At 34.0% G+C, this 17,881-nt stretch overlaps 1 protein-coding gene across 1 annotated transcript in view; it reads left to right on the top strand.

Annotated features, from left to right (window-relative positions):
- The first annotated feature begins 7,222 nt into the window (after positions 1-7,222).
- Positions 7,223-17,881, top strand: part of LOC132119651 (protein bassoon-like) — a 63,754-nt gene continuing 53,095 nt past the window's right edge. The window contains exon 1 of the mRNA XM_059529800.1: positions 7,223-7,483. Coding sequence (XP_059385783.1) covers positions 7,337-7,483 — 147 coding nt within the window. The 5' untranslated portion in view covers positions 7,223-7,336. The remainder of the gene's footprint in view (positions 7,484-17,881) is intronic.

Genomic DNA, 17,881 nt, shown 5'->3' with positions numbered 1-17,881 from the left:
TTCTAAGATGGAAGAATGCAGTTTTTGTAACATTGGAAATATGATTTTCAAAAGACAAATTGCTGTCCAATATAACACCCAGATTTCTGACTGTAGAGGAAGTAACAGTACATCCGTCTAGTTGCAGATTGTAATCTACAAGATTCTGTGTGGTGTTTTTTGGTCCAATAATTAATATCTCTGTCTTATCCGAATTTAATTGGAGAAAATTATTTGTCATCCAATCTTTTACATTTTTAACACACTCTGTTAGCTTAGATAATTGGGAAGTATCATCTGGTCTCGTTGAGATATATAGCTGAGTATCATCAGCATAACAGTGGAAGCTAATTCCGTATTTTCTAATAATATTACCAAGGGGCAACATGTATATTGAAAATAGAAGGGGACCTAGGACGGATCCTTGTGGCACTCCATATTTTACTGATGATAAATGAGATGACACCCCATTTAAGTAAACAAAATGGTAGCGATCGGACAGGTAGGATCTAAACCATCTTAGAGCCTGCCCTTGAATACCTGTATAGTTTTGTAATCGATCTATGAGTATGTCATGATCTATGGTGTCGAACGCAGCACTAAGATCAAGTAAGACTAGAAATGAGATGCAGCCTTGATCTGACGCAAGGAGCAGGTCATTTGTAATTTTAACAAGTGCAGTTTCTGTGCTATGGTGGGGCCTAAAACCTTACTGAAATTCTTCATACAGATCATTTTTATGCAGGAAGGTGCTCAATTGAGCAGACACAACTTTTTCTAAAATTTTAGACATAAATGGAAGATTTGAAATAGGCCTATAATTTGCCAGTACACTAGGATCTAGTTTTGGTTTCTTAATAAGAGGCTTGATAACCGCCAGCTTGAATACTACTTGAAGACTAACATTAGCATTAAGCTACATAACACAATTTCTGAGATTAACATACATTTTTACTCAAAATTCACTTTAAACCACCGCTGAGTGTCTGAAACATTCTATTTATATAACCTTTATAAGGAGCTAATCACTGCCTGCTTTGCATTTCTTGAGTATAATTCTTTTATAAAATCGTTTGCTGATTTGAACCCTTTCCGACAATGACTGTATGATTTTGAGATCCATTTTTTTCACACTAAGGAAAATTGAGGGACTCGTCCCCAACTATTTTTAAGTTTTACATGCTCACTGATGGCCCAGAAGCAAAAATGATTCATTAAGAGCCTGGAGGTGACAGTTGTGGATCATCCAGGTAACAACAGGTCATTTTTATTAATGCAACTTTTCTTTTCTTTTGTGGACTATGTGTAAACGTCTTTTATATGAAATATCTCATTCAGGTCAGAGGTTAAAAAAGAACATGCATTCTGTATGATCTCTCTCATTTTGGTAAAATAATTAACATTTTGCAGATACTGATTTTACAGATTTTCTGATTTTGCAGATATTTATTTATTTTTTTATAATAACTGTTTTATATGGTTAGGGTTTCATTATGTTTGTAATAATTATATAAATGCATAGATTTGATTTAGTCTGTATTAGTTATAATTAGCTTTGTAATGTTAGAAAATTACTTATAATAATTCCTGTCTTGAAACTGTAAAAATGTGAGCTGTAAAAATGTTTAAATAATCAATGTTATAGTCATTTAAAGGCTGTTTGGATCTATGATGTTTAGAAGTCAAGGCAATGTTGCTAAATATGAAAACTACACACAGAAAGTAGGTTAGTACGTATGTTTTTATGAAAGCATATTAACTTTCATATTGCTTATATCTTGTTTCTAAACCATTGCGTTTTAATGTTTATTGGCCCCATTGATTTCTATTGTAAATGCCTCACTATAACCCATATTTGTGCCTTTTTCAAAGAAAAGAAGGAAAAAGTGGAAACAATTATTCAGATTTGATATTAACTTGTACTCTTGTATTCCTTTAACACCATAAAGCACACAAAATCATAATGCACTACAGGAGTATAGGACTCACTCCACAAAGAAGTATACAGTTAAAGTATACAGTATAGTGCACTATTCCTCACAGGACTGTATCTAGAGCGAGAGGAGACATGATTTCAGTTTGTAAGGCTTCACCCATGCCTGTTCTTCTCATGTGGAGCTGACTCCCACTGGTTCTGTACTCTCCTTCTGTCACTCTGTGACTCATAAGAGGTGTTAACACAGACTCTGTGCAATAGAGAGAGGAGTGAAGGGGACTTCTCCGCACTACAGATCCAAATTAATCTGATCCAGCAGACATGGCTGTCTAAGGCTGCTGTTAGCCCCTTTACGGACTGCAGAGAGAAGACAGCCTCACAGTAAATGTATACTCCTGTCCGGGAAAACACTTTAAGCTCCTTTGTACATGCGATTTTGCCCAGTTTAGGATTATGTTTAGAATGCTAGGATTAAAATAGTGTCATGCTGCATATATACCGCTTTTATATAAAACAGTAGTTTAATTAGTCTATAGTCAGTAGTTAGACTATAGCATGTCCTTATTTAAATTGCTATTCAGAATTGCACATCATTCCGTATTGTTTCCTTATAGCTGTTCTTCTGTTTGAGCAGATAAACAGTGTTGTTTAGATCGAGAAAGTTTAATTGTCTGAGTGTGAAATGTCTAAATATCGACATTTTCCATGTATTTTTGAATATAAGCACCACAAAAAGTACAATGATTACCTGCATGGAGACACAGAGTAGAAATTTCTAATCAGTGCTCCATTATGTTTTCTTTGTTTTCTGCATTCAGCAATAATTACCTAGATGATTATAAGAAGTACATGGTTCAGTTAATGAGACAATCAATCATAGCAGACACAATAACTCCTTGATTAAGCACAAGTTATGGTGCATTGAGTCACCCTGTTAATAACCAAGGCCTTGCTTGTTTTGCTTACTAACAGTCAAAGTTTAAATCTGTAAACTATTAGTTACAGACAGGCCTCAAGGGTATGCTAGCAAACAATGTTATAGACTGTTTCCCTGTTTGTATACTATGCTACACCGCTGTTCAAATCATTTGGATCTGTAAAAACAGTCTGTTATTCTCACCAAAAATGCATTTATTTGATCAAAAATACAGTAAAACTGTAATACTGTGAATTATTATTACAGTTTAGAAGGTTATGTAGTTGTGCAGCTGTCCTGTGTCTGACTTTTGACAATGGACATTGAGTTAGTTGGGTTTAGCCTGTTGTTCGGTTGTGGCAATGCATAGCTTGCTCTGTTCAGACTAGGCCTCAGGATTTCGTTTAAGATAAACTCAGTGCATACTGATAATAGCAATACCTCAGAGTGTACTGGGTGCATAATTCTTCTTATTTGAATAAATATAAAGAGATGATGAAATTCCCTCAGCAGAAAACCATCGACTGTGTGATGAAAATTATTTGAAGTATGTCAATGAGTTTATTTCTGCCAAAGAGAATATATCCTAAAGCATTTGTATACATTGTATGTTATTTAAAATGAATATTGTAGTGATTCTTCTAGATATCAGTCTCCTGCCTCTCTCTTTTTACAGCTGGAAAAAAGCCACTAATAATCACATAGGTTTCCTGTAGAGTACTTTTTTATTTTATTTTATTTTATTTTATTTTATTATTCTTAGAACAAATAACCCAAGCTTTACTATTGTTTTTATAGCTCTGTAGTTCTCTGATTTGCATTTACGTTTATGTCTCCCAAAATAATTTTTGTAGATAATATTATAAAGATAATATAAGCTAATATTCATCTGAGCAAACACAATACTTAGCTGGGCTGAAAGCAGCAACCTCTGAACAGTATAACTGTTAAGGAACGTGCCTATTAAGACATTCTAAAGTCATTAAATTCTTTAATCTAGACTAACGTTTAATCATGCTTTCTGCATATTTAATGGCTTATCTGTAAAGACAGAAACAAAGCTATTCAATTCTAAGCAGTTAGCAGTTAGTCACTATGGGAAATATAAGTGTGGAAATACTGTACAAGAGTGGAGTTGACATTTAAATGCAGCATAAGCATATTTTACTTCCTTAATCTGATGTTTTTCAAAAGGCATACTTATATTTCACTACATATTGACATGGGTAGGAGAAAGCCTTGTAATATAGAAAAATTATGCCTTTCATCTTTAAATATTCTGAAAGATTATATTGTGCTAAAAGATAATACCTGTAAACCTTTCCACCTGACCTAAACTGTTTTGAAGTCAATATAGTGTGTAAATTGAATATTGGGAAGCAACTTTGCATCCCTATTTGGACTGAGATTACATTTCTTCACCGAATACTAAACTGACACTCAAATAATGAACTTTTCTCCTGCTTCGTCGTGTCTCAGTTTTAGGGGTTGCATACAATGAGGGACCAGGTGCTGGAAATATTCTTGGACAGACAACAGAGCAATCCAAGCACAGGAAGTCTCAGCCTGATTCCCTGTTACTGTGAAACCTTCTATTTTAGTTCTCGCATACTTTTTTTGTTTCTCCTCAGAATCTGCCAAAGTGTAAGCTTTTAAAATGTCTTATGTGTGCATTTGAGGCTCTCTGTGTGTATCTCTGTGCACTTGTGTTTGCCAGCTCTTTGGAGACAGTTATGACCATAGAGAAAGCTTAAACTCTTCTAATTGCTCACTAATCCCAGCACCAGCCTGTGGAAGAAAGAAGAAAAGAAAATCATTACTGCTGTTGACATGTGAGGAACGACCTCAGAGTAGCAGAAAGGCTGCACAGGGTACTTCATGCCTTTATAGGCAACTTGGGCACTTTAAAAGAGAGAGAGAGAGAGAGAGAGAGAGAGAGAGAGAGAGAAGGATGCCAAGAAAGGGGTTGACAGAAGCTTAAGTGAAAGTTAGAAAGCAGGCAGCTGTAAATTCAGCAACGAGGCTTAATTGAAAAGGCCAAAATATGTGAGAAAGCAAAAAATGAAACACACATGGGATCCGTAAAATGTAATTGATGTCCATATGTGTGCTGGTTTTGTCTCAAAGAAGCAGCTGCCGCTGAGCGAGATGATACAGTAAACATGCTCTGCTAAAATGTTCCTCTTTTGTTTTAGTAAAATGTTTTTTCATGAAATTATTCATTTTTATTTTGAGAAACTTAACTGGTTAATTAATATTTGTTTATTCATCATTTTTGAGTCACAGAAACTCTGCTCTAATTAAATGATTTTTTTTATATTTTAAAATTACATTTTAAACAAAAAAATATATACAATATTGTTTAGTAATCTCAAACGAAACACTGTCATACAACCGTGTATTTGATCACAAATAAAACATATTAGTAGACTAAAAAAAGTTATGCAGTGATAAGTTTCTTTATGACAGACTCCTTGACTCATATTCATACTAAAGCATTTCGTCTTTGAACAGGACACACATTCAGCATCTCAGCATCAGCTGAGCTTGAGTAATTGTATTGTTTTATAAAGGCATTTGGATGAGATTTAGTCATGTCATCTCTGGGACTTACATAATGTTTATTGATCATGGTTTGAAAGGTGCCAATGACAGTTGTTTGAGTGAAACAACAATAAATAGAGAACTTTGATGATATGCTTAAGAATATTCACTGCTCATATGCTCACCTTTACCAGAAATTTCTAAAGAAACATTCTCATAAACTAATTTGCAGCATGATGTAGTACAGTAACAGTGTGATCAAACTGTCAGTTGCAGATTTTTGAGACTCTTGTGGTAGAAAGCGTGTTTTTGTAGTAAACAGCAGTTCCATTAAAATGCTTCTATTGAAAGGATTTCTTTCACCTGTGAGATCTCCTTCAGGGTCCATTTTTGCATCCTGTCATCCAACTATTTTGCTTTTTCTGATGCATGCCAAACATTCTTATTTGTTTTTCTATTTTGTTTTTGTCTGTTAGCTGATGTTTTACATTATAAACATTTTTTTTGTGGTGTTTGCTTAACCTATAGCCTATACTGATATTGATTATTTTAAAACTGTCACTCACATTTTTGAACATGAAGATGTGAAAGTGCACTATCCAAACTTAAATTTTTATCATTCATAAACGAAAGGAGTTTTTAACATGATTTTAACGTCCCATTTCCATTGCAATGCAATGTCTGATGTTAAAATGGGTTTCAAAAGATGAATTTTGACATTTTAAGTTTTCAAATGATATATAATTTCTGATGATTTCTAAAGCGTGATGGGGAAAAAGGCAACTAAGAGGACTTTCTGTGACAAAGGTCAGAACTCCTGTTATGATGTAGATTTTTTAGGTGCACTCTTAATCTTTAATTAATCTATTACTTTTCCTACATAATTTTTTAACAAAAAACTGGTAAAATATCTATTTAGGAGTCTTAGACTCTATCAATGATTTATAGTTTGTCATGATTAGGATTTAATTGTAAAATAGTGAAATAACCTTAGGCTTCCCACAGAAGGGACAGGTGACAGTTAAGGGTTAATGCATAAGTGCACAATCCCAAAACAGATTGTTCCAACACATCAATATTAAATAAATTGACATTAATTTATTATGACAATAAATCACACTTATAACTTACATTAAATTAAAATTAGACTACTGTATAAACATGCATTATTATTATAACAACACTATATTTTATTATATTAATAACAATACACTATAAAAACATAACATGTTTTATTATTATTGTTATTATTATGTTTTATATTATTTTTAACAATATGATATTTATATTATTAATAATAATATCTGATTATTATAACAATTATCATATTATATTATATTCTAAATGTAGAAATAATAACAATTAATACTTTTTTATTGTTGTAGTACAGTCAGTTGTGAACAGTGTATTGTTGTGAAGTCTTCTTTTATTAACATCCAATCCATTTACAATAACCATCATTTTATCACTTTGCCACTAAGCAGCTTCTGTTCTAGGTCAAAGTTCAAGAATGAACATTTCAGACAATTAAATAAGCTTATCTGAAGAGGAAACCCCTGTCACCACAGATAATATTTTTAATTTTTTTTGGAGAAGTGTGAAAAGTCCCTGCTGTATTGATTTATCTTTCTATTCTCATTCAAAAAACTTTAAGAAGCTGAGGCATAAAGCTCTTTAAATCTCCCTGGGCAGATGGATCCAACAAAGTGTTCAGCTATCACTGATTTTAAACATATGCCACACCTCTGCTTTAATTCACACTCTGATGTCTTTTTTTAATCCCTTTTCACAGTATCCAAGGCAAACCCAATCAGACAGACCCGAGCATGGGACCCAAACCTCCGAGTCAGGCTGCAAGGAAGAACCTCCAGGTGGATGTGGGGAGCAGCAAAGGTGGACACCCCGTCTCTCCTGGAAGCAGCGCTCCCACCTCGCCCTATTCTTTACCCCAGATCGCACCCATGCCCAGCAGAAAGCTCTGTCCGGTGTGCAAGACCGCAGATCTGACGGGCACCACAGACGGCCAGCCAAACTGCAATACATGCACACAATGCTGCTCCATGGTGTGCAACCAATGCGGATTCAACCCCAACCCTCACCTCACTGAGGTAAGCAACCCGATGCATGTTCATTCAACATTTTAAGTCGTACACTACCCTTCAGAAGTTTGTGGACATATTACACAATTTTCTGTCAAAAAATAAATAAAAAATACTGAAAACATAGAAATTAAACATAAATATTAGTATTGTAATTGTACAGTTGTAATATGAAACAAATTACTTTTTGTATTTTTACTGTGAAAACTGTAAAACCATTATTATCATTTTATTATAAGTTATATCAGAAAACATTTCTCTCTCCCTCGCCCAAATTGTGCAGCTAGTTTACAGTATTTTTGATCAAATAAATACAGCTTTGGTGAGCATAGGTGACTTTTCTTCTAAAACATAAAAATATATCCGCCATTTATCTCAAGTCCTCTGTATGAACTCTTCCAGTTTGAGCTCTGCTGTCCGTTCCAGCTACATGTGACAAAATCACGGGAAATATGTCATCTGGCGTGTAAATCAACAGTGTGATATAACAGTGATGAAAAAGAGCAAGCACTGCAGCCCAATTGTTGATTTTTGAATAAAGTATTACTGTTAGCGAGGAGAGAGGAGGAGATGTGTCAAACAAAAAGCTCTGGGTAATGAATCCTACGCTTGGTCTCGGCCTCCATCTGGCACATACCCAGGAGTCAGGACACACACTGCACACAACCTGGAACTGCTCACAAGAGAGTCCTCTGGGGCGAATGAGAATGTGTGCCTGTGTTTTTTCGGTGTTTCTGCGTGTAGGATGCAGTGGAAAGACTGAGCCAGTGTTCAGAGATGCATGTGTGGGAGAGCGAGAGGGTGCACGGCTGAGCGTGTGAGGGTGAGATTGTTTCAACGTGTTGGAGGATGTTCCTCAAAGGTGCAAATGGCTGGCGGCGCTTTAAATCCTGCAAGTGTAAATTAGGCAATGGACAAGGGGACGGAGAGGAGGTGATGTTGACAGTTCATGGTCACAGAAAGAGTTCAGCAAAGAAGGGTTCTAAAGTGATTTTCGGTGATCTACTGTCCTGGGCTTCAACTGCAGCAAAGCCATTAAGAGGGGAAATGCAAAACAGACCCATTGTTAGTAGTTGAGGGAAATTTTAAAAGGGTTGAACAATTAAACAGTTCAGACAGAGAATCACAGATACAGAAAGCAGTTATAAGTAAATGTTCACTATAGTAATCTCTTTCCAGCCCTTTGAGAATATTTATGGAAACTAAGCTACAAAAATAGTTTAGAAATTGTCATAGATACCAACACACATTCAGTATTTAGCAACTTGACCTGTCCTGATGAATAACAGTATGAACTACAAGTTTGGGGTCAGTAAGGTATTTCATGATTTTGAAAGAAATTAATACTTTTATTCAGCAATTATGCTACCTTTACATAACTGATGAAACATAAGTGAAATTTTTACAGTTATAAAAAAATTGTTTCAAATAAATTTGTTCTTTTAAAGTTTTTTAAATAACTAACTTATTTAGTAAAAAAATAATGCCTTTTTTACCCCCACAAAAATATTAAGCAGCACAACATATATATTTTTTAAACATTTATGTTTCTCGAGCAGCAAATAAGAATATTACAATGATTTCTGAAGGATCATGTGACTCTGAAGACTGGAGTAATGATGCTGAAAATACAGCTTTGCATCACAGGAATAAATTACGTTTGAAAATATATTCAGAAAGATATAACATTTATTTTAAATTGTAATAGTATTTCACAATATTACAGTTTTTGTTGTATTTTGATAAAATTAACAAAGCTTTGGTGAGCATAAGTGATTACTCACAAAACCTTTTAAAAAAATCTGAATGACCCCAAACTTTTGAACAATATTTAATGTGGAGTTTAACCCAACACCAACAAAAGCCATTTAGCCTATATGTAAACATCTTAAATAGTTCATCTAAAAAAAAAAAAATATCTTGAAAGCAAAATTAATCTATCAAGCTCCAGAAGACATCAGTGGTGCCATATATTTAATTCTAGAACAACAGCAGAGAGAAAGCATTTTACTGAATAATGACTTTTGGTCTGTTCCTCTCAAAAAACTACTGTAGGAGTTTTTATAGTCTTGGAAAATATAGTACAAGTATCACTTTTATGATACTTTTATTGTGTGTTTATCATTTTGGAACATGATGAAAATAAATAAAGTTTAAGAGTGAGTAAATAATGACAGACTTTTCATTTTTAGGTGAACTTTCCCTTTAAAAGTAAAGAAGAAAGAAGCTGTAAGCATATATTTTTAGGAATACCACTCATTAAAATGTCTTGACTATACCTGGCAGATTTAACTGAAATAGGTGTCCTGGAATCACATTTGTTTCCATGACAACTCTTTACACAGCAGTTCAGTATTAGCCAGTTAAAAAGATGCGTTTGTCTGAAATTTTGCATGTTAGGGTTGGCTGACATATCTTCGGGGACGGGAATGTGTGATTGAATGGGTGGTCTTAATTTAGGCCATCAAATAAAGCAAGATGGCTAACATACACTGCCAATAAAATATTAAAATACAACAAAAACAGTAATATTGTGAAATCATTACTTTTGTATTTAAAGATATTTTGAAGTGTGATTTATTCCTGTGATGCAAAGCTGGATTCTAATTCTAAATCTAATTCTAAATGTGAGCTCCAGGGCATCAGCGAGTGTACAGGCTTCATTAACTGGCCTAGAGCAGCCTCACCTTGGCCAGATCTTCTGGAATTTGCTGCTGGCTCTGATGTCTCTATAGTGGTTAAACATGATATAATTTGTTGTGGGTAAATCTGATGGGCAGTCTTTGGTCTCATTAATCTATTATTTGTCCCAGAGCAAATAGTTTTGGCTGAGGACAAAATCTCATCATGTTATTTTTTGTGTAACTCTAATGCTATATATTGGACCGTTGCTTTTGTAAGTTACTTTTGACTGAATTGTCTAGCAACTTTTATGATGGCTGTTTTTGTTGTTTATTATTCAATAAATAATATTTGATGTACATTTTGTACAATTTTAATAATAGCTTGTAAGACGCTGTTAACAAATGCACCGAGCAGCTCTGTCCTCAACAAACATAAGAAAACATAACAAAAGTATAACAAAGATATTGCTTTTCTCAGCAGACATTCAAACTTTTTTTTTTATTGTGAGCGAGCTCAGTTCATCTCTCTCTTATAATATTCTACATAATGCAATAAGCTTTTAATACAGTAAAACAATAAGCTTTCAATGAAGAAACTCAACGTTCCTCCTAGTCCTAAATTGATGTTTTCCAATTAGTGACGGAGGCTTGGGCTGTTACACTGTCAAACTGAAATTTGTATGTGTGGTGGAAGAAAGTAGTTCTTCACAAAAGAGGGTTTTTAAAGACACGCCGCTGTTGTTTTTCTTATGTTTTTACACACTCGTGCCATCAAACTGTTGTATAAATGCAACATGTCTGTGTGGCTGTATCGGCATGCTGTGATTACCTACAGCCGAATCACAGCTGTGCCAATGTACAGCCATATCATGTCTATGAGTGTGATATTGCTCACATTTTAAATTAAATTAAATTAAATTAAATTAAATTAAATTAAATTAAATTAAATTAAATTAAATTAAATTAAATTAAATTAAATTAAATTAAATTAAATTAAATTAAATTAAATTAAATTAAAGTTTATTTGTATAACCCTTTTTAGGGAACTTTATAGAAAATTAAGTTTCTACATTATTTAGTTCCTTATCAGTGGTGACTGTCAGTTTATATTTGGCAGAAATGTACAGAAAAATCAATTAAAGATGTAATCAAGTGGTAGCGATCGGACACTTAGGATCTAAAAACATCTTAGAACCTGCCCTTGAATACCTGTATAGTTTTGTAATCGATCTATGAGTATGTCATGATCTTAATATATATATATATATATATATATATATATATATATATATATATATATATATATATACACAATGGAAAAGCCAGTGAACTAAGTATATAGAATGTTGAGTCAACAGCTGAAAGTGTTGATCTTGGATATACGGATATATCAATGGTCTATCATATCTCCACTTTTTTCACAAAAAAGATAATTTTTTGAAATTCGATTGGGGAGTTTTAGAGCCCTGCTGTGCTTTACAAAGACAAAATTGAATTAATTGGGCCCCAGAACAGTGGACACTACAAGAAGGCTCTGAGACTTGATTTATACTGATGTTCCAGCACATAGCAAACAGCGCTAACTCAGCGTTTTTAACAGCTCTGCTATCAGTTCCAGCTACATGTGACAAAATGATGGGAAATATGTCATCTGGTGTGTAATTTCAGAGTTCAAGTGCTGTAAGAGCAGATGCTTTATGAGCATATGGTTTAAATTACTAAAGATCTCTGCAAAACAGAAATACAGCAATAATGGTTGAGCTCAGATTTGTATATCAAACCAATTTGTTTAAATGATTTTTATGCATCAAGCATGAGCCAAGCATAAATTTATTAGTGAAACAGCAGACATTGTGATATGACAGGCTATTAACTGTGCTGTATGTAGTAGAGTAGGGGTGAGAAATATACCAGTGGAAGCAGGCTTTTCCTATCACTTTGCTTTAAAAAAAAAAATGAGGAAGAACTTGTTAGAAATAAGGTGGGTCCTGTGTGATGTGGAATTGACACTCTGCTAAGCCTCACCTCCTTAGTGAATGTTGCCTTTACTCTCAAGATTTCCTATTAGAGCTTGTTCTGCCACTGGCAAACTGTAGACGTGATCAGATTTAGTGAATTATCTCAGGCATTATTAAATAACACCAGGATTAATAGAGCATTTTTTTATTCAACAACCAGTGAATAGCACAAGTCATATTACCAACAAGAATCAAAATAGAGAAAGAAAACTAAAATAATAATAATTATAATATTAATAACAGCAAAAAATAAAAATAAAATAATAATAATAATATTAAAATAAAATACCAATGAAATTTATCGCGTGATTATATCTAGTCACCCAAATGTCACAAATATGTCATTACAGGCAACATCCAAAGTCTAAATTTGGACAAAAAGTGGGTAATATTGTAACCAGATAAAATAGTTTTCTTTTTGTAATAACTGAAATATACACACACACACACAGATTTATAAATACTATATTATTTAAAACTGGAAAATATAAGCTGAAATTATTTTATATTTGACAAAATATTTTCTAACTTACCCATTCTGAAATGCATTTGTGCCCACTCAAGACTTGTTTTGTTAGATAAGCAATATGCTAACGTCAAACTCTATTGTGAGTAGGGGTTTCTCTGCACTTTACATGCAGTTTGTATGATGCAGTGAGTTACTGCCTACTGTATATAGAGCGTTACAAATTCATGACTAATGAGGCGTCATTTCAGTTACGTTGCAGCTTAGTAGGAAGCTTCCTATATATGATGGTTAGACTATTCCAGGAGTAATATTTTGTTCAGAGGGTTTAGTGTAGTGTAAAGATATCATGTTAAAGTTGAACTCTAAATGTCTCTTGGAGAACAAAGCGGAGAGAACATGAGACAAGAAGCAAGAGCAGCTGGTGAAGAGGAAAAAGAGCAGCCATCTGATCACTATGCAACAGACACCTGGAGAAAGAGAGAGAGGGGCTTGACATGATGGTGACAACACTGAGTGGGATGTGGGAACCAGGGATATATGGACAAAGAAATAGCAGGGTGGGGAAGGAATGATAGAAGGAAAGAGAAAGTGGCTCTGACACACTCCAGTAGTCACCCACCAGCAAATAAGATGTGGTTCCACTCTGCCATTGGCTGATCCTCTATTTATAGATCCTGCTCTGTCTCTGCAACGATCTTCCATTCCTCCTGCCGGAGAAAACCATTGGAGGATCAAAAGCGAGAACGGGACGGACAGATGGATGATGTGCAAATGTAGAAAGAAGAGAGTCTGAATTTATCAGGAAGTTAAGGAAGCTAAAAATAATTGTGCTTGTTTGGCACATAAGCACTGTTCTCTCTGAAAACCCTGGGGTAATGATGGTAAAATGTGAACATCATGAATTCTTCTCGCTCCACGAGTTCTTTGCAAATCTGTGCTTTGACAGGAACGTGAAACCTAATAGATCGGTCCTGCATTCTGGCTTCGGATGTCTCACGTTTTCTGTTTTCACGCTATCTAGTGGATTCATCATGGGACTGACAACAGAAACTGAGTGTTGGGCCATCTGGGCTACAACACACACATCACAGCACAAACACAAAGAATACACTCACACACACACCGCCACGGCCCTAGAGATTTCATGCTATTTTTCCACCATTACACAAATATGCCCAAGCAGCATTTGCACGTTATTTGGGTACCATATGCATTTCTAAATACATACCATATTTATTTTTAAAGTGCATGGATGATGGCTTTTGTGATTTTCTGACATTTTGATTTAATTTGATTTCCTACCATTACATAAATGTGCCTAGGCAGCATTTGGTTACCACATTCAATACTTAATATATACACCATATGCATTTTCTAAGTGCATGGATGATGTTTTTTATAAGTTTCTGACACTATATATTATATAAGACATTTAGATATCTGGATCTTGGATATTTAGTAGTAAGGAAAATGTAGTTTAAGATTTGAGGTGAGGTAACAACATTTATGATGCTGCTGCTGTCAAATATTATTTTTGATTTGGAATATGTTTGAAGCTATACCTGCATGACTGGCAGTAGCTGGCCGAGGCCATTTCCATTGATTTGAGTACTATTTATATACTATTTTATAGTATTGTTGTAGCATTTATTAGTGTTTTGAATTAGCATTTCAGTTTAAAATTTTAGTCATTTCGTTTTGTGTTTTTGTAAATTTTATTACATTTTTGTTTCTATTTAGCTTTCATTTATTTCAGTAACTTATATTACTTCAGTTGTTTGCCAAGCTAGTGTTTAATTTAATTTAAGTTTTACATATTTATTTTATTTTTGCGTAGTTTGATTTTATTGTTTTGCTTTGTTTAATTTTCATAGTTTTATTTATCTTATTTTTATTAATTTTTTTGCCTTAAAAGGGGCATTTGAACTTAAAAGCCCTATACTGTTTAGACTTTTTCCTGAAAAGGAGCAGAATGTGTTAATATATGTTTATCCACAGACAAATTATGGGATTAATCTCAGTCAAATACTTTAATCGCCTGTGGCTATCGCCTTACTTTCTCCTTTTAGCTCAATCATATCTAACAGCACATAGTAAAATTGGCTCAGAAGTGCTTGAGTTGATATTGAACTGATGTGTGAAATGGCTGCTGGTCTCTGAGGGAATGCATTGCTCACCACGCAAACATTATTAATCAAACAGTACAGTACTGTTCTTTTCTTCTAAATGGCACAGTGTCTCGCTGCCTCTCCAAGACAATAGGATCTGTCATGTGTTAAAGAGACAGATGCCCCACTTTTGCCGCTAATGCACAAAATATGCATTCATGTGCAAACTGTGTAGTAATAGAAATAGTTTATGAGAAATAGTCTTTTTTTTCCCCACACAAATCAATTTCTGTGAGTTTCTGTGAGTTTGATGATAGGAAAACACCCTTTTTTGAATGTTTCACATAGCACAAATGTCTAACTTTTCGATTACCTGGAGGTCACATCTAGACCATGTGGAATATTGCAGCCTTTGCCATCTAAGCTGCATTCACAACATTTAGGAGATTGCCATAATTACGTGTTGACAACTCAGAGCTGTTTACATCCTTGGATTCTGAATTGATTTGTTTCTATGGCGATGATCGTAGCGCTGAATAAGAGATCATTATGTGGGTGGCTAACCAACTGTTTTGTGCTAGTTTTGCTAATGGTTAAGCATAGAATGTTTATATATTATTTATAATATTTATATATTATAATAAGTCCTTGTTAAGTGAATGGAAATTTCAAAACAGAAATATGTGCTGGCTACCAAACTATCTGTAACTTTTCATGCTGCAGCTAATCAAACTGGTGAGAATGGACAAGCAATGGACAGGCAACTTTATAAAGTAAACATATCATCCACATCTTTAGTCACATCTGAATCTAAATGAACTTGAAATTACTTAAATTCTGTGAGTGAGCCAGCTTTTGGTGAATAAATTAACCTTGCACCTGCCACCATTAATACACTTGTATTTTTCACCAGAGGATTTGATGACCAGTGTTGAAAAACTTTATTATTATTATCATCATCATAAATGTTAATAAATTACTAATTTAATTATTTGATTCAATATATTATTGAATATATACTGAAGCAATGTAAACATTTTATAAATTATTTGGATTTAATGATTTATTATTATTATTATCATGATTATTTACAAACTATTAATTATAGTTTGTTATAAACACAACAATATTTTTTTTATTTAGTAATAATAATAATAAGCATTTTGTATTGTATAGTATAATAATAATAAGCAATTGTATTATCCTGAAGAAGTGTTAAAAAATGCATTTTTTTTTTGATTCAATCATTATTTAGCAATAAGTATTTATATTGTTATTATTACCACCACACTAGTGATAGTATTATACTGAAGCGTTGTAAAAAATGCAAAAATTTACCACTGTATACAAGTCCCTAAAATTGGACTAGTCATAAAATTCAGTGTTTTTAACTTGCAATTATGCGTCCAACCAGGTTGTGAAAACCTTACAGCCACAAACGCATAATTAAGGTAATTTTGACACAATGAGTGCAGCTATAGCTTAGCATTTTGATTTCCTCCCTAATGGAGAGTTCCGTTTTCTCATTACTTTGTTATTATGATCATTATTGCTCACAGAAACATTTCTCTTGTAACATGTCACATTCATTAAGGCAAACTGATGTAGTTTTAAATCATCTTTAAACACCTCATTTATAAACTATCCATTAAGTGTGCACTGTGGTACTCTGGTTGTATACCTTTAAAACTCCTCAACAGCACATTTCCATCAATCCGCTTTATTTGTGCTTCATATGCTCTGATAAGCTGTCAGTTTGGTCTAATGCTCATAGAGAAGAATTAGTTTATGAATCTGGTGCCCGTTGAGACAGGAGTGAAGCTGCGTTGTGTTCTTGTGTGGTGTGAGATATTTAAAGTATTAGGGGGCCTTCAGAATGCTCTTTTGATGCGTCTCGTCCCAGTTTCGGCTCAGCGCTTTGCTGCTGTGGTTTGTTGTTAGGAAACTGCAGCATTCAGTCTGTCTCAACCGCTTTAGTCTGGAAACAGGCAGCAGTTCGCCTCCTCTATCTGTCGCTCTGCTCTTATGCCACAGAATGCTGTCGACGCGACTGTCTGTGCAGCTGATGTGTCTCTATTTGTCTACATGACTCTTTGATTGTTACTCCATCTGCTTGTCTGTTTGCTTTTCACCCGTTCTCCATATCCATGTCATTTTGTCCTCTCGTTCTGTCTGTCTCACCAGCTGCGTTGTAAAATAAGAATTTTATTTATACTAAATATATACTGTGCACAGGTGGAAGAGAGCAAAACTACATATTTAACCATTCCCTCAGTAGATAGCTTAATGTAACAATTTTTATGCCGTTCTATTAAATATAATGATAGGTCACCCTTAAAAGGTACAGGTGAACATGTATGTGAAGTCTAGATTTGTGTGTGAAACAGACTATAGTATTTATTGTTGTTCCATTGAACTATTCATTCAAGAACTGCCATGTCTGGATCATTGAGTCAGTGAGTTGAATGAATCATCCAGTTGAGTTTACGAATCACATCAGCTAGTTCATTGACAAGAATCGATGCAAAAGAACAATTCATCCACGGATCTGATTTTCAAATTCAAACCACTGCCTCAGTTTTAGTTGGTCACAGGATTTCTCATGTTAACTCACTGAAGATTCAATTAACGAAAAATGACTCAAATTTAAGTCTGTTTGTCATATGTGAGGAAAAGAGTTGCACTCATAAATAAAATGTAATTTATTTTGAAAAACAATGATGCATTATTAACCTAATCTAATGTATTAGCATGATATCAATATTTTGTTTTTTAAATATCACAGTTAAAGGGTTAGTTCGCCCAATTTGCAAAATTATGTCATTAATAACTCACCCTCATGTTGTTCCAAACCTGTAAGACCTCCGTTTATTTTTGGAACACAGTTTAAGATATTTTAGATTTAGTCCGAGAGCTCTCAGTCCCTCCATTGAAACTGTGCGTACGGTATACTGTCCATGTACAGAAAGGTAAGAAAAACATCTTCAAAGTAGTCCATGTGACATCAGAGGGTCAGTTAGAATTTTTTTAAGCATCGAAAATACATTTTCGTCCAAAACTAGCAAAAACTACGACTTTATTCAGCATTGTCTTCTCTTCTGTGTCTATTGTAAGACAGTTCAAAACAAAGCAGTTTATCATATCCGGTTCGTGAATGAATCATTCGATGTAACCGGATCTTCTTGAAC

The sequence above is a fragment of the Carassius carassius genome, chromosome 38, assembly GCF_963082965.1.
Source record: "Carassius carassius chromosome 38, fCarCar2.1, whole genome shotgun sequence".
Taxonomy (NCBI): Eukaryota; Metazoa; Chordata; class Actinopteri; order Cypriniformes; family Cyprinidae; genus Carassius; species Carassius carassius.
This window is presented reverse-complemented; position numbering and strand designations above follow the sequence as displayed.